We start from the raw sequence: 20074 nt of genomic DNA on the forward strand, positions 1-20074 counted from the left end.
AAGTAGAATGACATGGAGAGTGTATAAATCTGTAGGGGAAGGAAGGCGGGGTAGAGGTTGTCCTCGAAAAGGTTGGAAGGAAGGGGTAAGGGAGGTTTTGTGGGTGAGGGGCTTGGACTTCCAGCAGGCGTGCATGAGCGTGTTCGTTAGGAGTGAATGGAGACAAATGGTATTTGGGACCTGAGGATCTGTTGAAATGTGAGCAGGGTAATATTTAGTGAAGGGATTCAGGGAAACTGGTTATTTTTATATAACCGGACTTGAGTCTTGGAAATGGGAAGTACAATGCCTGCACTCTAAAGGAAGGGTTCGAGATATTAGCAGTTTGGAGGGATATATTGTGTATTTTTATACGTATATGCTTCTAAACTGTTGTGTTCTGAGCACCTCTGCAAAAACACTGATTACGTGTGAGTGAGGTGAAAGTGTTGAATGATGATGAAAGTATTTTCTTTTTGGGGATTTTTTCTTTCTTTTTGGGTCACCCTGCCTCGGTGGGAGACGGCCGACTTAAAATATATATATATATATATATATCTATATATATATCTATATATATATCTATATATATATCTATATATATATCTATATATATATATCTATATACAGTGGACCCCCGGTTAACGATTTTAATCCGTGCAAGAGGGCTCATCGTTATGCGAAATAATCGTTATGCGAATCAATTTTCCCCATAAGAAATAATGGAAATAAAATTAATCCGTGCAAGACGCCCAAAAGTATGAAAAAAAATTTTTTTTACCACATGAAATGTTAATTTTAATACACACAAACTGAAAAAGGCATGCACAATTAAATGACACTTACTTTTATTGAAGATCTGGTGATGATTGATGGGATGGGAGGAGGGGAGAGAGTGTGTTAGTGTTTAGAAGGGGAATCCCCTTCCATTAGGACTTGAGGTAGTAAGTCCTTTTCTGGGGTTACTTCCCTTCTTCTTTTAATGCCACTAGGGCCAGCTTCAGAGTCACTGGACTTCTTTCGCACAAGATATCTGTCCATAGTGGCCTGTACCTCTCGTTCCTTTATGACTTGCCTAAAGTGTTTCACAACATTGTCAGTGTAATAATCACCAGCACGGCTTGCAATAGCTGTGTGAGGGTGATTTTCATCCATGAAGGTTTGCACTTCAAGCCACTTTGCACAGATTTCCTTAATCTTTGAAGTAGGCAACTTCTTCAATTTCTCTCTCCCCTCCTCCGAAGCAATTTCCTCAGGTGTGGCCTCTTGCTGTTGAAGTTGATCTAGCAGCTCATCAGTGGTTAGTTCTTCATTGTCCTCCTCCACCAACTCTTCCACATCCTCCCCACTAACCTCCAACCCCAAGGACTTTCCCAATGCCACAATGGATTCCTCAACTGGCACAGGATTCTCAGGGTTAGCCTCAAACCCTTCAAAATCCCTTTTGTCTACACATTCTGGCCACAGTTTCTTCCAAGCAGAGTTCAAGGTCCTCTTTGTCACTTCCTCCCAAGCCTTACCTATAAGGTTTACACAATTGAGGATATTAAAGTGATCTCTCCAAAACTCTCTTAGAGTCAGTTGAGTTTCTGAGGTCATTACAAAGCACCTTTCAAACAGAGCTTTTGTGTACAGTTTCTTGAAGTTGGAAATAACCTGCTGGTCCATGGGCTGCAGGAGAGGAGTGGTATTAGGAGGCAAAAACTTCACCTTAATGAAGCTCATGTCCCCATAAAGTCGCTCTGACACGTCTGTAGGATGACCAGGGGCATTGTCTAACACCAGGAGGCACTTAAGTTCTAATTTCTTTTCAGTTAGGTAATTTTTCACATTGGGGGCAAATGCATGGTGTAACCAGTTATAGAAAAATTCCCTAGTGACCCATGCCTTACTGTTTGCCCTCCACAGCACACACAAATTATCCTTGAGGACATTCTTTTGCCTGAACGCTCTGGGAGTTTCAGAGTGATACACTAATAAAGGCTTCACTTTGCAATCACCAGTAGCATTGGCACACATCAACAAAGTAAGCCTGTCTTTCATAGGCTTATGTCCTGGGAGTGCCTTTTCCTCCTGAGTAATGTAGGTCCTGCTTGGCATTTTCTTCCAGAACAGGCCTGTTTCATCACAATTAAACACTTGTTCAGGTTTCAGTCCTTCAGTTTCTATGTACTCCTTGAATTCCTGCACATATTTTTCAGCCGCTTTGTGGTCCGAACTGGCAGCCTCACCATGCCTTATCACACTATGGATGCCACTACGCTTCTTAAATCTCTCAAACCAACCTTTGCTGGCCTTAAATTCACTCACATCATCACTAGTTGCAGGCATTTTTTTAATTAAATCGTCATGCAACTTCCTAGCCTTTTCACATATGATCGCTTGAGAGACGCTATCTCCTGCTATCTGTTTTTCATTTATCCACACCAATAAGAGTCTCTCAACATCTTCCATCAATTGCGATCTTTGTTTCGAAAACACAGTTGAACCTTTGGCAAGAACAGCTTCCTTGATTGTCTTTCTGGTGCCCACAATAGTAGCGATGGTTGATTGGGGTTTCTTGTACAGCTTGACTAGGTCGGCTATACGCACTCCACTTTCATACTTATCAATTATCTCTTTCTTCATCTCTATAGTAATTCTTACCCTTTGAGGTGTAGGGTTGGCACTAGAAGCTTTCTTGGGGCCCATGGTCACTTATTTTCCAGAAACAGCACCGAAAATACTGTAATAATACGAAATATTCCGAGTGTATGCTTGGATGTTACCGCGGAGGCTGGCTGGTAAACAATGGGACGGAGCGGCACATGTGAGGCTGGCTGAGGGCACATTGGACGCGTCTCGGACGAAAATCGGTATGCGGGTTTTTAATCGGTATGCGGGGCAAAAATTTTCCGATAAAAGTAATCGTTATGCGGAAAAATCGCTATGCGATGCCATCGTTATGCGGGGGTCCACTGTATATATATATATATATATATATATATATATATATATATATATATATGCGTGAGCGTGTTTGATAGGAGTGAATGGAGACAAATGGTTTTTAATACTTGACGTGCTGTTGGAGTGTGAGCAAAGTAACATTTATGAAGGGATTCAGGGAAACCGGCAGGCCGGACTTGAGTCCTGGAGATGGGAAGTACAGTGCCTGCACTCTGAAGGAGGGGTGTTAATGTTGCAGTTTAAAAACTGTAGTGTAAAGCACCCTTCTGGCAAGACAGTGATGGAGTGAATGATGGTGAAAGTTTTTCTTTTTCGGGCCACCCTGCCTTGGTGGGAATCGGCCAGTGTGATAATAAAAAAAATAAAAATAAAATATATATATAGATATATATATATATATATATATATATATATATATATATATATATATATATATATATATATATATATATATATATATATATATGTATATATATATATGTATATATATATATATATATATATATATATATATATATATATATATATATATATATATATATATATATATATATATATATATATATATATATATATATATATATATATATATATATATATATATATATATATATATATATATATATATATATATATATATATATATATATATATATACATATATATATATATATATATATATATATATATATATATATATATATATATATATATATATATATGATGAAGTAAAGGGTGTGATAAAAGAGAAAAAGGTAGCTTATGAGAGGTTTTTACAAAGCAGAAGTGTTATAAGAAGAGCAGAGTATATGGAGAGTAAAAGAAAGGTAAAGAGAGTGGTGAGAGAGTGCAAAAGGAGAGCAGATGATAGAGTGGGAGAGGCACTGTCAAGAAATTTTAATGAAAATAAGAAAAAATTTTGGAGTGAGTTAAACAAGTTAAGAAAGCCTAGGGAAAATATGGATTTGTCAGTTAAAAACAGAGTAGGGGAGTTAGTAGATGGGGAGATGGAGGTATTAGGTAGATGGCGAGAATATTTTGAGGAACTTTTAAATGTTAAGGAAGAAACAGAGGCAGTAATTTCATGCACTGGTCAGGGAGGTATACCATCTTTTAGGAGTGAAGAAGAGCAGAATGTAAGTGTGGGGGAGGTACGTGAGGCATTACGTAAAATGAAAGGGGGTAAAGCAGCTGGAACTGATGGGATCATGACAGAAATGTTAAAAGCAGGGGGGGATATAGTGTTGGAGTGGTTGGTACTTCTGTTTAATAAATGTATGAAAGAGGGGAAGGTACCTAGGGATTGGCGGAGAGCATGTATAGTCCCTTTATATAAAGGGAAAGGGGACAAAAGAGACTGTAAAAATTATAGAGGAATAAGCTTACTGAGTATACCAGGAAAAGTGTACGGTAGGGTTATAATTGAAAGAATTAGAGGTAAGACAGAATGGAGGATTGGGGATGAGCAAGGAGGTTTCAGAGTGGGTAGGGGATGTGTAGATCAAGTGTTTACATTGAAGCATATATGTGAACATTATTTAGATAAAGGTAGGGAAGTTTTTATTGCATTTATGGATTTAGAAAAGGCATATGATAGAGTGGATAGAGGAGCAATGTGGCAGATGTTGCAAGTATATGGAATAGGTGGTAAGTTATTAAATGCTGTAAAGAGTTTTTATGAGGATAGTGAGGCTCAGGTTAGGGTGTGTAGAAGAGAGGGAGACTACTTCCCGGTAAAAGTAGGTCTTAGACAGGGATGTGTAATGTCACCATGGTTGTTTAATATATTTATAGATGGGGTTGTAAAGGAAGTAAATGCTAGGGTGTTCGGGAGAGGGGTGGGATTAAATTTTGGGGAATCAAATTCAAAATGGGAATTGACACAGTTACTTTTTGCTGATGATACTGTGCTTATGGGAGATTCTAAAGAAAAATTGCAAAGGTTAGTGGATGAGTTTGGGAATGTGTGTAAAGGTAGAAAGTTGAAAGTGAACATAGAAAAGAGTAAGGTGATGAGGGTGTCAAATGATTTAGATAAAGAAAAATTGGATATCAAATTGGGGAGGAGGAGTATGGAAGAAGTGAATGTTTTCAGATACTTGGGAGTTGACGTGTCGGCGGATGGATTTATGAAGGATGAGGTTAATCATAGATGAGGGAAAAAAGGTGAGTGGTGCGTTGAGGTATATGTGGAGTCAAAAAACGTTATCTATGGAGGCAAAGAAGGGAGTGTATGAAAGTATAGTAGTACCAACACTCTTATATGGGTGTGAAGCTTGGGTGGTAAATGCAGCAGCGAGGAGACGGTTGGAGGCAGTGGAGATGTCCTGTTTAAGGGCAATGTGTGGTGTAAATATTATGCAGAAAATTCGGAGTGTGGAAATTAGGAGAAGGTGTGGAGTTAATAAAAGTATTAGTCAGAGGGCAGAAGAGGGGTTGTTGAGGTGGTTTGGTCATTTAGAGAGAATGGATCAAAGTAGAATGACATGGAAAGTATATAAATCTATAGGGGAAGGAAGGCGGGGTAGGGGTCGTCCTCGAAAGGGTTGGAGAGAGGGGGTAAAGGAGGTTTTGTGGGCAAGGGGCTTGGACTTCCAGCAAGCGTGCGTGAGTGTGTTAGATAGGAGTGAATGGAGACGAATGGTACTTGGGACCTGACGATCTGTTGGAGTGTGAGCAGGGTAATATTTAGTGAAGGGATTCAGGGAAACCGGTTATTTTCATATAGTCGGACTTGAGTCCTGGAAATGGGAAGTACAATGCCTGCACTTTAAAGGAGGGGTTTGGGATATTGGCAGTTTGGAGGGATATGTTGTGTGTCTTTATATGTGTATGCTTCTGGACTGTTGTATTCTGAGCACCTCTGCAAAAACAGTGATAATGTGCGAGTGTGGTGAAAGTGTTGAATGATGATGAAAGTATTTTCTTTTTGGGGATTTTCTTTCTTTTTTTTTTTTTTTGGGTCACCCTGCCTCGGTGGGAAACGGCCGACTTGTTGAAAAAAAAAAAAAAAAAAATGTACATGTACTATACAGTAGGTTAAATATATATATCTTCTTTCAACAAACTGGCCGTATCCCACCAAAGCAGGGTGGCCCAAAAAGAAAAACAAAAGTTTCTCGTTTTAAATTTAATAATGCATATATACAAGAGAAGGGAGTTACTAGCCCTTTGCTTCTGGCATTTAAGTCACCTCTTACAATATGCATGGCTTACAGAGGATGAATGCTGGGGCATACGAAAACCGGGGTTCCACTGTACTTTATTTTATTTTATTATTACAGCATTAATATCACTGTAAAAAGCATAAATACATAAGTCATGAAAAATATGATCAAATTTGATGGACACAGAAGGGCATCATTCTCCTGGCTACCATGAAGGAGGGGGGGGTGGCCAAGGCCTCCAAATATATATAACAACTCAGCTTCAAAACAATCAGAATGGCATCTCTAAGTCCCTCCTACACAGATATTCTGTGGCTGCCCCTCATACCACAGCAAATTTCTTTATACATTGACTGGTACAATTATGGAGTAAGAATTAGGATTAGTCTGCCCGAAATGCCTAGGCATGCTAGTGGCCTTTTTTGTAATTAATATTTTATAACATGTAAACCACACATTGTAAGCTTTACAAGGAAATAAACATTTTCATTTTCATTCATCTAGATATGAATTTAAATAATATGGAATTGCTTATTAATATTCTTCATTGCACCACCACTTTATAGGTAAACAAAAATATTACAGCGGACAACACTGAAATTCCTCACTTCAGTGTACATTTATAATACAGAACTACACTGTTGACTATTATTGTATTAGAAACTTTCCTTAACACAATGATGAAAACAAAAGTAGACCTAACAAAAACATACCTGATCTCGTGGTCCAGTGGCCTTTGTTGGCTGATAGGAAGAAAAACGTAAGTCATGATAACCACATATAACATGAAAGGATAAAAGAAAATAGATAATGATCTCTTAACATCATCAGTCTAGAACAAGGGGCCACAAGAGTAAACTGGGAAAAAAACTGTCAAAAAAAAAAAAAGATACTAGAAATCTTATGCCCACACATACACAGTGGTAGAACACTGAGAAAAAGATTAATAAATTTGTAAGGTAAGAATGGTCCTTAGTAAAACCATGGTGATTCACTGGTGAAATTACAGTATATCTTCTAAGGTGGCTTCAAACTGCCTCTGCAACTTCAGATTCCATCAACTTTTGCACAATTAAAATTAGTAAACATGAGGTGATAACTGCAATAACTATTTGAAATTTTAGCAAAATTGAAGCTAGGATAACACAAGCATAACTCTGCTCCAATAACTATGAACAATGAAATCAGAAGCGCCATGGCCACCATGGTAAGAGGACTCGCTATTGTAGAGGACACAGTGAAATCATTGGTACATTTGCTTTGTAAGTGTTAGGTGTGATTTACATTGTTGTATCTATTATATGCCATCATATAAAGTGGAAAACAGTGATGAATATGCTAGCAAGGTTCTTTATTCACACATACAAACACCAGTGAGAAGACAGATAAATATTAATTTAAGTTAATAGTATTAATGTCTTACTGTAGCGTTACATCTTAAACATAATTAACATGGGCATACAACAGTGGCTAGCTGGCTTAATAGGGTTGCTGAGGTGATGTAATTTTGAAGGAAAATTACATCACAACTAACCCACAAATTAGAAATGAAAACTGGTCAGTGTTTTTGTTTATAATGGATTACTAAAAACTCTCAATCCTTTTCTTGGCTTTTTTTTTTCTTCTTCTACACACCTTTGTCATTCTCAGGACTTCACTGAAAATGCACTGCCACACACTAGATGTAAGATGAAAGGTGTTTAAAAAGTCTGTTTTTTTACTAGCGTTCCTCTTAATGATACAGTATTCTCACTGTTCTTAAAGAGAAGATTAATGAGAGACTACCTCATCTCTGTATTCCTACTTATATCTTTCTTAATCCTACCCTCCTCTATGGGATTGTAATTTGTTCTCTTTCCAGGAAATATACTATGTACTTGAATTCTCAAACTTTTTCCTACTATGTGGACTCTCATTCCCTGGACTTGTTAACCTCCATATGGAATGCTTTTAAAAGGTTCTATTTCTCGCTAGTGGAGTGCATGTCTTTCTCTCTGGCTTCACTATGTACATGATGTTGGTCACTTTCTGGTCTTATGAGTCTAAAGTCTCTTCCAACCGTTTATTATTGCTCTTAACAATCTTGCTCCATTTATCAAATTTCAAGCTGAAAGAGAATCTAACTCTATTACTTTTTCCTTGATGTTCATGTCTGCCACTGTGACTGGTTTTTCTTTTTCTTTTTTACATTTATTGCAAATTTATGCACAGTGGCATGCACTCCCATTACTTGTCCTACCATGTGCAGCCTGTTAAGAGAATTGTTCTAGCTTCAATCTTCTCCATGTAGGCCCCATTTGTGATACTGTACAATATTTTCTAAACTGTGAAATTGCAATTCTTCATAATTCATTCTCCCATCCTAGCTATCTTCACAATATCATAAACCATTCATACTATAATATTAAAAGGACTTCTTTTCTCTGACATATGCTTCTCTAGTTAAGACATCTGCTCCTTGATTTCCATGTACAGTGTATTTCTAATTTACAGAATCCTAATAACACCCTTCCTCTGAATATCAAACTTGCATTTTTTTTCAAAGTGATGCATGTGTATGTCCCTTTAATAATTTAAATACTGTATCCCAACATAATTTCCAACACTAAAAAGTGCAAGATTTTTATCCATTTAATCAATAGGATGTCTGATGTATACAGTATAATATAAAATATAAAAAAAATGGAACTGTAGTATAAATTCATGGTAACATAAGGTAAAAATGTAAGATAAAATACAGTGGAACTCAGGTTTTCATACTTAATCCGTTCCAGAAAGTCAGTCTAAATCCGAAACGTATGAAAACTGAATTAATATTTCCCATAAGAAATAAGGTAAATACTGTACAATTAATTCGTTCCAGACACCAAAAAATATTAACAAAAACTTCATTTTTTAAAGAATAACTATAGTTTTACATACAGAAAACAATGAGAAATACATATAAATGACTGATTTTAATGATAAATGAACATTACATACTTTAATTGAAGACTTTAGCTTCCTTGATTTCTACTTTCTTTGCCAGGATGGAACAGATTGTTGATTTCGACTTCCCATACATCCTGGCAAGCTCAGCTAAACATACGCCACTTTCGTATTTTTCTACAATCTCTTTCTTGAATTCTATCATGTTTCTCACCTTCTTTACCACATTGCTGGCACTAGGAATTTTCTTTGGGCCCATGGCGGCTTTTTTCGCAGTCACAATTAACCCTTTGACTGTCGAGGTTGAATATATATGTCTTACGAGGTACCGTGTTTGACGTATATACATGTATATACTCATAAATTCTAGCGGCTTCAAATCAAGTAGGAGAAAGCTGGTAGGCCCACATGTGAGAGAATGGGTCTGTGTGGTCAGTGTGCACCATATAAAAAAAATCCTGGAGCATGCAGTGCATAATGAGAAAAAAAAACTCCGACCATCTTTTTTAATTAAAATGCCGACTTTGTGGTCTATTTTCGTATAGTATTTATGGTTGTATTCTCGTTTTCTTGGTCTCATTTGATAGAATGGAAAACATATTATGTTAATAGATGTGATTTTGATTGATTTTACTATAAAAAGAACCTGGAAATGGAGCTCAAAGTAGGGGAAATGTTTGATTTTTGCCGATGTTCAAAAGTAAACAAATGATGTCATTGTCCAATAAATGTCCACCTAGCCATTCTAATATGGAGTCATGAATGGGTTGATGTTATTTATACAATTATTACAGTATTGCAGTAGTCTGCATAACAGTAAATCTTCTATTTTTTGTTTGAATAAAAATTCAAAATAGAAAGCAAGAGTAATATCAGAGGGGCTTGGAGACATGACTGATGAACAAAGAAAATGTTATTTTAGAGCCAGGAATGTCTGCATTGTTCATTCTGGACCTTATTTTGAAATTGTCATTTTTTTAATTTTCGTGAAATTGGCCAAATTGCAAATTTCTGACCACGTTATTGGGTAGTTGAAATCGGTAAATGGGCAGTTTCTTGTACTCATTCGATAGAAAAAATGGATTTCTAAAAAAATAATTATGAGTTTGGTCGACTGGAACAACGGAATTACCTGAAAATAGGGCTCAAAGCGGGCGAAATCGCCGATTTGTAAATATCGCCGAGGTTGCTAAATTTGTGATAGCGTAATTCCATCAGTTTTCCATCAAATAGATAATTGATATAATGTTTGTTACAATTAGAATATACAAGTAGTGAAAAACTGATAAATCATTCACTTTAGATGAAAGAATAATGACATACTAGTACATACAATTTAGATTTTTTTAATAATTGCTTTACATGAATAACAATACAGACAGAGATGATCCTGACACATTTTAAAGGATGCATTACTGTGGGGAAATTACCCTCACTCCCCCACCTAACAATCATTCTCCTGCATTCTTATGGGAAATTAAGAAGCTCATCCACAGAGAGGAGAAATTGCTATACTAAAGAAGGGGAGGGGGGGGGGAAGGCTGCTAAACACAAACCTCTTTTAATTATAAGTGTATTACAAAAGTTCAAAATATGCATATTAAATGCATTACAGGATATCATACACTGTAAGTTTACTTTTAGTGTTTTTCTAAGAGGAATATGATCATTAATCATAAAAAATAATAAAAAAATTATTTAATGTAAAATATGAAAGTGTTGTCTGCTTATTTTGTTGCACAAAGACCAGTTGGCACATATCTGTCTTTGCATAAACTAAATTGAAGTCTAGCAATACAACAGACTTTTTTTTTTAACTCGCTGGTCATCTCCCACCAAGGCAGGGTGACCTAAAAAAGAAACACTTTTCACTATCATTCACACTATCACTGTCTTGTCAGAGGCATGCAAATATAATAGTTTAGATGTCCCTCTAAACAGCATTATTATTATTTTTTTTTTTTATTATCACACTGGCCGATTCCCACCAAGGCAGGGTGGCCCGAAAAAGAAAAACTTTCATCATCATTCACTCCATCACTGTCTTGCCAGAAGGGTGCTTTACACTACAGTTTTTAAACTGCAACATTAACACACCTCCTTCAGAGTGCAGGCACTGTACTTCCCATCTCCAGGACTCAAGTCCGGCCTGCCGGTTTCCCTGAATCAGTTCATAAATGTTACTTTGCTCACACTCCAACAGCACGTCAAGTATTAAAAACCATTTGTCTCCATTTACTCCTATCAAACACGTTCACGCATGCCTGCTGTAAGTCCAAGCCCCTCACACACAAAACCTCCTTTACCCCCTCCATCCAACCTTTCCTAGGCTGACCCCTACCCCGCCTTCCTTCCACTACAGACTGATACACTCTTGAAATCACTCTGTTTCGCTCCATTCTCTCTACATGTCCGAACCACCTCAACAACCCTTCCTCAGCCCTCTGGACAACGGTTTTGGTAATCCCGCACCTCCTCCTAACTTCCAAACTATGAATTCTCTGCATTATATTCACACCACACACTGCCCTCAGACATGACATCTCCACTGCCTCCAGCCTTCTCCTCGCTGCAACATTCATCACCCATGCTTCACACCCATATAAGAGCGTTGGTAAAACTATACTCTCATACATTCCCCTCTTTGCCTCCAAGGACAAAGTTCTTTGTCTCCACAGTCTCCTAAGTGCACCACTCACCCTTTTCCCCTCATCAATTCTATGATTCACCTCATCTTTCATAGACCCATCCGCTGACACGTCCACTCCCAAATATCTGAATACATTCACCTCCTCCATACTCTCTCCCTCCAATCTGATATCCAATCTTTCATCACCTAATCTTTTTGTTATCCTCATAACCTTACTCTTTCCTGTATTCACTTTTAATTTTCTTCTTTTGCACACCCTACCAAATTCATCCACCAATCTCTGCAACTTCTCTTCAGAATCTCCCAAGAGCACAGTGTCATCAGCAAAGAGCAACTGTGACAACTCCCATTATTATTATTATAATAAAAAAAGAAGCACCAAACCCACTATGGTCATACAGCACTGCAGGGCAAGGGGTGTTGCCCTGCAGTGGTGTATGACCCTAGCGCTGTGTGCCATGCAGCACTGTATGAACTATTTTTGATGCTACTTAAGAATATGTACTTAAAAATATAAAAAAAAAGCCATTTTAGCATGATACAAGGCTGTTTTCTCTTGTCTGATTATTCTATGTGAGATGTGCCTTTTATGGCACATTTATTTTATAAAAACTCTCATAACCTTCTGTGAAAGCTGTCTATACAGGATATTTTCATGTTTCTAGGGAGCAAGTGACCCAACAAACAGTGTCATCCTGACAATTTTCCATTTTGAGGGAAAAAGTTTTTTTGCCCAAAAAAATAATTTTTCACCACTTTCGGCCGGATTTTGAAAATTCCTTAATATCACATCAGGGGTACTATTTTCTATGCTGATTCAGAATATACACTTAAAAATGTAAAATCAGATCATTTTAGCATCATACATTGTCGTAGGGGTTCTTAAAGGAGATTTGAGGGTTGAAGGTAGACACACTTGTTGGATGGTAATGCTATATTGTCAGACTGTGGTAATGGGAGATGGAGCCCAGCCTGCCTTGTCCTGCCTATGTCTACACCCCGACTGAGAGGGAGGCAGAGGTACGAACGTACACATGCGCATCCCGTGACGTCACACAAACAGTCACTCGGCCTAAAAGGGATCTTCTATATAAAGCACATGGATGGTACTATGATATGCTATACAACACATATAAGGGGGATCAGCAACTATGCTGACAACATGACCTACACTAAGAGACAACACAATAAGTGTCAGGGGCCCAAGACTGTTCAGCTGCCTCCCAGCATACATAAGGGGGATTACTAATAGACCCCTGGCTGTCTTCAAGAAGGTTCTGGACAGGCACCTAAAGTCAGTACCTGATCAGCTGGGCTGTAGTTCTTACGTTGGTTTACGTGAGGCCAGCAGTAACAATCTGGTCCATCAGACCGTGATCCACCATGAGGCCTGGTCTCAGACCGGACCATGGGAGCGTTAACCTCCAAAACCCTCCCCAGGTATACTCCAGGTGGAATTTAGCTACAAAGGCTAAATATGTTTAACCCAGGATAATCCAGTAAAGTTAATGCAGCTTATTTAAAAATTTTGGGGAGTATTATACTCTAAAACAACTGTAATATTTAAAGTATTCCTTGTGCATAGCAGTAGAAGATCAAAATAGTTAAAAAACATAGAAAGAACAATATCGTATATACCAAGACTCAAGAAATCGTAATGACACGATTGCAAATAAACCATACCCCCGGCCGGGATTGAACCCGCGGTCATAGAGTCTCAAAACTCCAGCCCGTCGCGTTAGCCACTAGACCAGCTAGCCACAATAAGATTCATCCAACTAGGTATATTTCTACACCATAGGAAAGTTAGTCACAGAGGTGCCTGTGCTAACTTTCCTATGGTGTAGAAATATACCTAGTTGGATGAATCTTATTGTGGCTAGCTGGTCTAGTGGCTAACGCGACGGGCTGGAGTTTTGAGACTCTATGACCGCGGGTTCAATCCTGGCCGGGGGTATGGTTCGTATATACCAAGTGGAGCAACGTTGGGTTAAAACATCTTTAATCCTTTGACTGTTTCAGGCCCCTCTCTGAAACTGTCATTCTATGTCGCCAAATATTCGAAAAAAAAAAATTATTTTTTCTTATGAAAATGTTAGGAATATTTTTCTGAGTGTTCTAAGCCTAAAAAAATTTTTTGCCATCAGTACTTACCGAGATATAGAGCCGCAAAGTTTGCAGAAAGTGACGTGCGTACGGCAACAGTGGCGACTGCCGCCCACCCGGTATTCTTTTATTTACTCTAATTCAAAGGTTTCTTGCATTTTTCAATATTTTTCTGTTCCAGGTAACTTATGTGGCCTGTGAGACCAATGTAAGGTGCATTCTTCAAATATACACTCATTGTTTACAACACAATAACAGAACAAACTTTATCACTATTAGTTTGTGTATACACTTTGTTTACACAAACAAACAATACAAAACAATGTTTATTACTATTGTTCCATAATATATATACATATGTACAGTCACTAAACACGTTCCTAGAACTGCTGCAGCTTGTGGAACTCTTTGAAACATGAGTATATGCAGAGGGGCACTTGACACTCCTCACACATAAAACAAGTGTCTCTGCGTGTTTGTGGGCGTTTTGTGGTATGCATACATACATAACACCTCTTCTGAGCATTTTTCTTGGCAGTAGTAGGAGGCAGTTGCATGGGGTAGTGATCACCAGGCCTGAAACGAGATGACGTGTGTTGGTAATTTCGTGGGCGCTGGTCTATTGCAGGTGTTGCTCCTTGGTACTTTGCAATTATTTGTCTGATTACTGACAAGCAAAATTCACCATATTTTGGTGTTTTGTTGGTCTTCAACTTGTATATGTTATAAGCATTCAGCATAGAGATATCAACAAGATGGAAAAAAAGTTTTATATACCACTTATAACTCTTGTGTACACAGTCTGCAAACCCAATCTGCATGTCACATTTGTCCACTAAGCGCATATTGAGGTTGTAGTCCATGACAGTTGCAGGCTTTAGAATGGGTTCATTGGTCTCTCTGTTGTGCCTGTCACTAAGTACCATTTCGTTTCGGTGAACTGATGTCAATAATGTGACATCACGTTTGTCATGCCACCGAAATGCCATGATGTCATTGGCAGCAAAGGCTTGCACCTCACCTCTGCGAGTGCCAGCGTCGAACCTTGGCATATGTTTACGATTACGGCGCACTGTGCCACACACGTCTGTCAAGTTCACTCGCAAGAAATCACTGAGTAAGGGGCTTGTGTACCAGTTATCAGTAAATAACATATGCCCCTTACCAAGATATGGTTCCATCATTGTTCGAACCACATCACCAAAGATACCAATAACTTCATGGTATCTCTCGAAGTACTACTGCCAGTGTACACAATGATATCCAAAACTAGACCACTTCTGCAATCACACAGTACAAATAGCTTTATACCAAAGTGTTTCCTCTTGCTTGGTATATATTGCTTGAATGAGAGTCTTCCTTTGAATAAAATCAAGGACTCATCAATAACAAGCTTCCTGAAGGGATAAAAATACATGCAGCACTTTTGTTTCAGGTACATAAACACATTTCTTATCTTATATAACCTGTCGCTTCTGTCAGGCCTGGTTTTGTCTGAAAAGTGTAACATACGTAACAGTATCAGGAAACGATTGACACCTATAATGTCACTAAAACCTGGAGTTGAAATCAGGCGTTCTGTTGCCCAGTATGTGGTGACAGTGTGCTTATACACATGTGGCATAAGCATTATTGTGGCAAAAAACAGGTACATCTCTGCCACAGTTGTCTCCTTCCACTTGTGTAGTCGTGATTTTGGTGAGAGAATTGTATTTGCCATGGTGTAATCACAGTATGTGTTTGTTTCCCTGACAATGATGTCCATCAGGGGTTCATTGAAGAATAACTCAAAGCAGTCCAGTTCACTGGCATTGTTCCCAAGTGGACATGATGGCTTTATTCCACTTTGTGTTTCATCAAAGTCATGGGGACTGGGAACAAACTCGTCACCATCCTGCCAATCCCAGATGCGGTCTGCTGGTGGGGTCTGGATATTGTACCGTGGTTGTGGTTGTGCAGGTTGTGGTTGTGCAGGTTGTGGGAGTGCAGGTTGTGGGAGTGTGGGGTCGGGTGAGGCTGGTTGTTGTGCAGAGTCAGCAGCGTGGGTAGTAGCATGGCCCGCTGATGGTGCCACATGGGCCGTACCACCCTCACTATCACCACCACTGCCTGCTCCCTCACTCACATCATTCATACCCATCGTTACAATATCGTCATCTTCACTATCAGGTCGTGGTGTAGGGCCACGGGATGTGCTCCCAGAGTTTCTCCTTCCCCTTGAAACAACATATGAAACACTACCAGACCGCATGCTACGTCGTACATACTGCCGCTTCACTTGGGAATATTCACCCTCACTGTCACTAGAACTGCTTTCAATGACCTTGAAATCACTATCACTATCACTATCACATTCACTGCTATCATCTGGGTGTTGTACACGACCAAATAGTTTCCTCTTTCGTCCTGGTACAGGCGAACGTGAACGTGAACAAGCCGGCCCGGCACCAAAGGTGGAAGGTTGTGGGTCATCTGGGTTTTCATCACTAATTACGTTATCCTGGGCACTTTTTCCAGTAACACTCACTTCAAAACCCTGGAATTCACTGTCACTGACATTTTCATCACTGTTAGAGCTATCACTTGGGAACAAAAGACCTCCAATCCGCCGAGGAGTGAGGAACTTCTTACCGAGAGGCATGGTGAAAATGGACTAACAAGATGGCGTTCCCACAATGCACCGCTGGGTCCCAGACTTTTTTTCACAGGGTGCACACACCGACCACTGAGACCCATTCTCTCTCATGTAGGCCTACCAGGCCTTTCCCGCTTGATTTGAAGCCGCTAGAATTTGTGCGTATAAATACGTCAGAAACATTGGCTCGTAAGACGTATTTATACGTCGTAAACAGTCAAAGGGTTAAACACATATTTTACTATAAAAAATTAGTGTACATAGTGTTAAACATTAAAAGCAATTAAAAAAACAGAAATAAATCATATCCTGGTATCAATAAATTGTAAAACTTAATTTTTTTTTTTCAACAAACTGGCCGTATCCCACCAAGGCAGGGTGGCCCAAAAAGAAAAACGAAAGTTTCCCTTTTTAAATTTAGTAATTTATACAGAAGGGGTTACTAGCCCCTTGCTCCCAGCATTTTAGTCGCCTCTTACAACACGCATGGCTTACGAAGGAAGAATTCTGTTCCACTTCCCCATGGAGGTAAGAGAAAATAAACAAGAACAAGAACTAGAAAGAAAATAGAAGAAAACCCAGAGGGGTGTGTATATATATGCTTGTACATGTATGTGAAGTGTGACCTAAGTGTAAGTAGAAGTAGCAAGATGTACCTGAAATCTTGCATGTGTATGAGACAGAAAAAAAAGACACCAGCAATCCTACCATCGTGTAAAGCAATTACAGGCTTCCGTTTTACACTCACTTGGCAGGACGGTAGTACCTCCCTGGGTGGTTGCTGTCTGCCAACCTTCTACCTAGGTAAAACTTAAATATCATTGGTATATTTACACCGCTGTTACCAATGAGTGATAATTTCTTCGCCTACTTCAACACACCATAAACATTTTAATTTTTTATCAGATTCCAATCATTTTAACTTTATTAGATTCCGAAAAATATTCTTTCATTCTATTAGATTTTTATTTTTTTTTTCAAAACTTTCCCACACAGGAAGCCTGGTCACAGACCGGGCCGCGGGGGCGTTGACCCCCGGAACTCTCTCCAGATAAACTCCAGAAACACAGAAATTGTTATGTGTGCATGTGTACCACAGTTTAGGGATTAATAATGTATAAAATTAAATTCTTCTGTAAGAAAAGCAAGTGTTTATCATTTTTATACATAAAAAAAGTACAGTAGGACCCCCATATCCGCAGGTCCAGTATCCACAGTTTCAGCTAGCCATGGTTTACTGTGGCCTGAAAATAACCCTTAATTTTGCTTAATAATGACCTCAAAGTGCAAAAGTAATAATGACCTAAGATAAGCTGTTAAGTGCTTTCCATCAGTGAAAAAGTGATAATTCTCCACTTATTGTGTGTAATTTATCAATCAAACTTAAAAATAGATATGTACAGGACTTACATAGAGGGTTAGCTACTATCTGTGGTTTCAGCATCTGTAACAGGTCCTTGGAATGCATTCCCCGCAGATACAGCAGTCCTACTTTACTGTAATTTCTCCTATTATAACTATGGTATATAAAATAAATTAAAAATGTATTTACATTTTTTCTAAAAATTTACTATTTACACCAAAACTAAAACATAACAAAAACACAATAGACTGATGGTATTTAACAATTTTATCAATGTCTTCTAGTATGTCTTCTAGCATGAACTGCCATATATCTCATCAATAACTTGATACAGTACTTCATAGTGTCCCAAACTAAGATGTTTCATTTTACGAACAAGTTGTTTATTGCTCAATTTTTTTTATTTAACATAAAATAACAGTGCCTGAGCGTGTTAGATAGGAGTGAATGGAGACGAATGGTTTTTGGGACCTGACGAGCTGTTGGAGTGTGAGCAGGGTAATATTTAGTGAAGGGATTCAGGGAAACCGGTTATTTTTATATAGCTGGACTTGAGTACTGGAAATGGGAAGTACAATGTCTGCACTTTAAAGGAGGGGTTTGGGATATTGGCAGTTTGGAGGGATGTGTAATAGGATGGTACAGAGCCACACTGAGATCCATCACTGGGGCCCTGATGGTCACTTTTTATATTATATCTTCATTCTTCTTTCAACAAACCAGCCGTATCCCACCAAGGCAAGGTGGCCCAAAAAGAAAAACTAAAGTTTCTCTTTTTAAATTTAGTAATTTATACAGGGAAGGGGTTACTAGCCCCTTGCTCCCGGCGTTTTAGTCGCCTCTTACAACACGCGACAAACAAGAACAAGAACTAGAAAGAAGATAGAAGAAAACCCAGAGGGGTGTGTATATATATATTCTCGTACTTGTATGTGTAGTGTGACCTAAGTGTAAGTAGAAGTAGCAAGACATATCTGAAATCTTGCATGTTTATGAGACAGACAAAAAACACCAGCCGTCCTACCATCATGTAAAACAATTACAGGCTTTCGTTTTACACTCACTTGGCAGGACAATAGTACCTCCCTGGGCAGTTGCTGTTTACCAACCTACTACCTAGGATTATATCTTTATATATGCTTCTAAATCTAGGTAGTAGGTTGGTAGACAGCAACTGCCCAGGGAGGTACTACCGTCCTGCCAAGTGAGTGTAAAACAAAAGCCTGCAATTGTTTTACATGATGGTAGGATTGCTGGTGTCCATTTTTCTGTCTCATAAACATGCAAGATTTCAGGTACGTCTTGCTACTTCTACTTCCACTTAGGTCACACTACACATACATGTATGTACAGGTATATATATACACACCCCTCTGGGTTTTCCTCTATTTTCTTACTAGTTCTTGTTCTTGTTTATTTCCTCTTACCTCCATGGGGAAGTGGAGCAGAATTCTTCCTCTGTAAGCCATGTGTGTTGTAGGAGGCGACTAAAATGCCATGAGCAAGCAGCTAGTAACCCCTTCTCCTGTATATATTACTAAATGTAAAAGGAGAAACTTTCGTTTTAACTTTTGGGCCACCCTGCCTCGGTGGGATACGGCCGGTGTGTTGAAAGAAAGAAGATATGCTTCTAAACTGTTGTATCTGGGCGCCTCTGCAAAAACAGTGATTACGTATGAGTGAGGTGAAAGTGTTGAATGATGATGAAAGTATTTTCGTTTTGGGGATTGTCTTTCTTTTTGGGTCACCCTGCCTAGGTGGGAGAGGGCCAACGTGTTGGAGAAAAAAAAAAAAAAAAAAAAAAAAAAGGGGCAATGTATGATCATGTTTCAAACATTCATAACTGCAGATCAACATTTGTAAAATATTACAATGGTTTTAAAATATTTTTCCTAATGTATCTCATTCCTAAGTATGGATTTTCATAACAGTGGTTCAGTGTCCATAAAAATTAAAGCAATTAACAAATTTTTTAAATGTTATTCTTTATGAACTTCATTCTAAAGTGTTTGCTATTTGTAACTCAGGCACTCATAAGTCTGAGTTCTCCCTATCCTGTATACTGTACCCATTACCAGTATAGGAGTTCACTTCAGTTTTTTTTTTTTTTTCAACAAGTCGGCCGTCTCCCACCGAGGCAGGGTGACCCAAAAAAGAAAGAAAATCCCCAAAAAGAAAATGCTTTCATCATCATTCAACACTTTCACCACACTCACACATAATCACTGCTTTTGCAGAGGTGCTCAGTTGTCTGCAGCAATTACAAATGGGGTGCAAATTCACTACATACTAAAAGC

At 38.5% G+C, this 20074-nt stretch overlaps 1 protein-coding gene across 3 annotated transcripts in view; it reads right to left on the reverse strand.

Annotated features, from left to right (window-relative positions):
• The window catches only part of LOC128687879 (BAG family molecular chaperone regulator 1), a 39925-nt gene that overhangs the window by 9251 nt on the left and 10600 nt on the right, over positions 1-20074 (reverse strand). For 2 of the 3 annotated variants that reach the window (XM_053775442.2, XM_070083493.1), the window contains exon 6: positions 6809-6838. The exons of the other annotated variant lie outside the window; for it this stretch is intronic. In XM_053775442.2, the coding sequence (XP_053631417.1) occupies positions 6809-6838 (30 nt within the window). The remainder of the gene's footprint in view (positions 1-6808; positions 6839-20074) is intronic. 3 annotated transcript variants of the gene reach the window in all.

Source organism: Cherax quadricarinatus, chromosome 10 (genome assembly GCF_038502225.1).
Source record: "Cherax quadricarinatus isolate ZL_2023a chromosome 10, ASM3850222v1, whole genome shotgun sequence".
NCBI lineage: Eukaryota > Metazoa > Arthropoda > Malacostraca > Decapoda > Parastacidae > Cherax > Cherax quadricarinatus.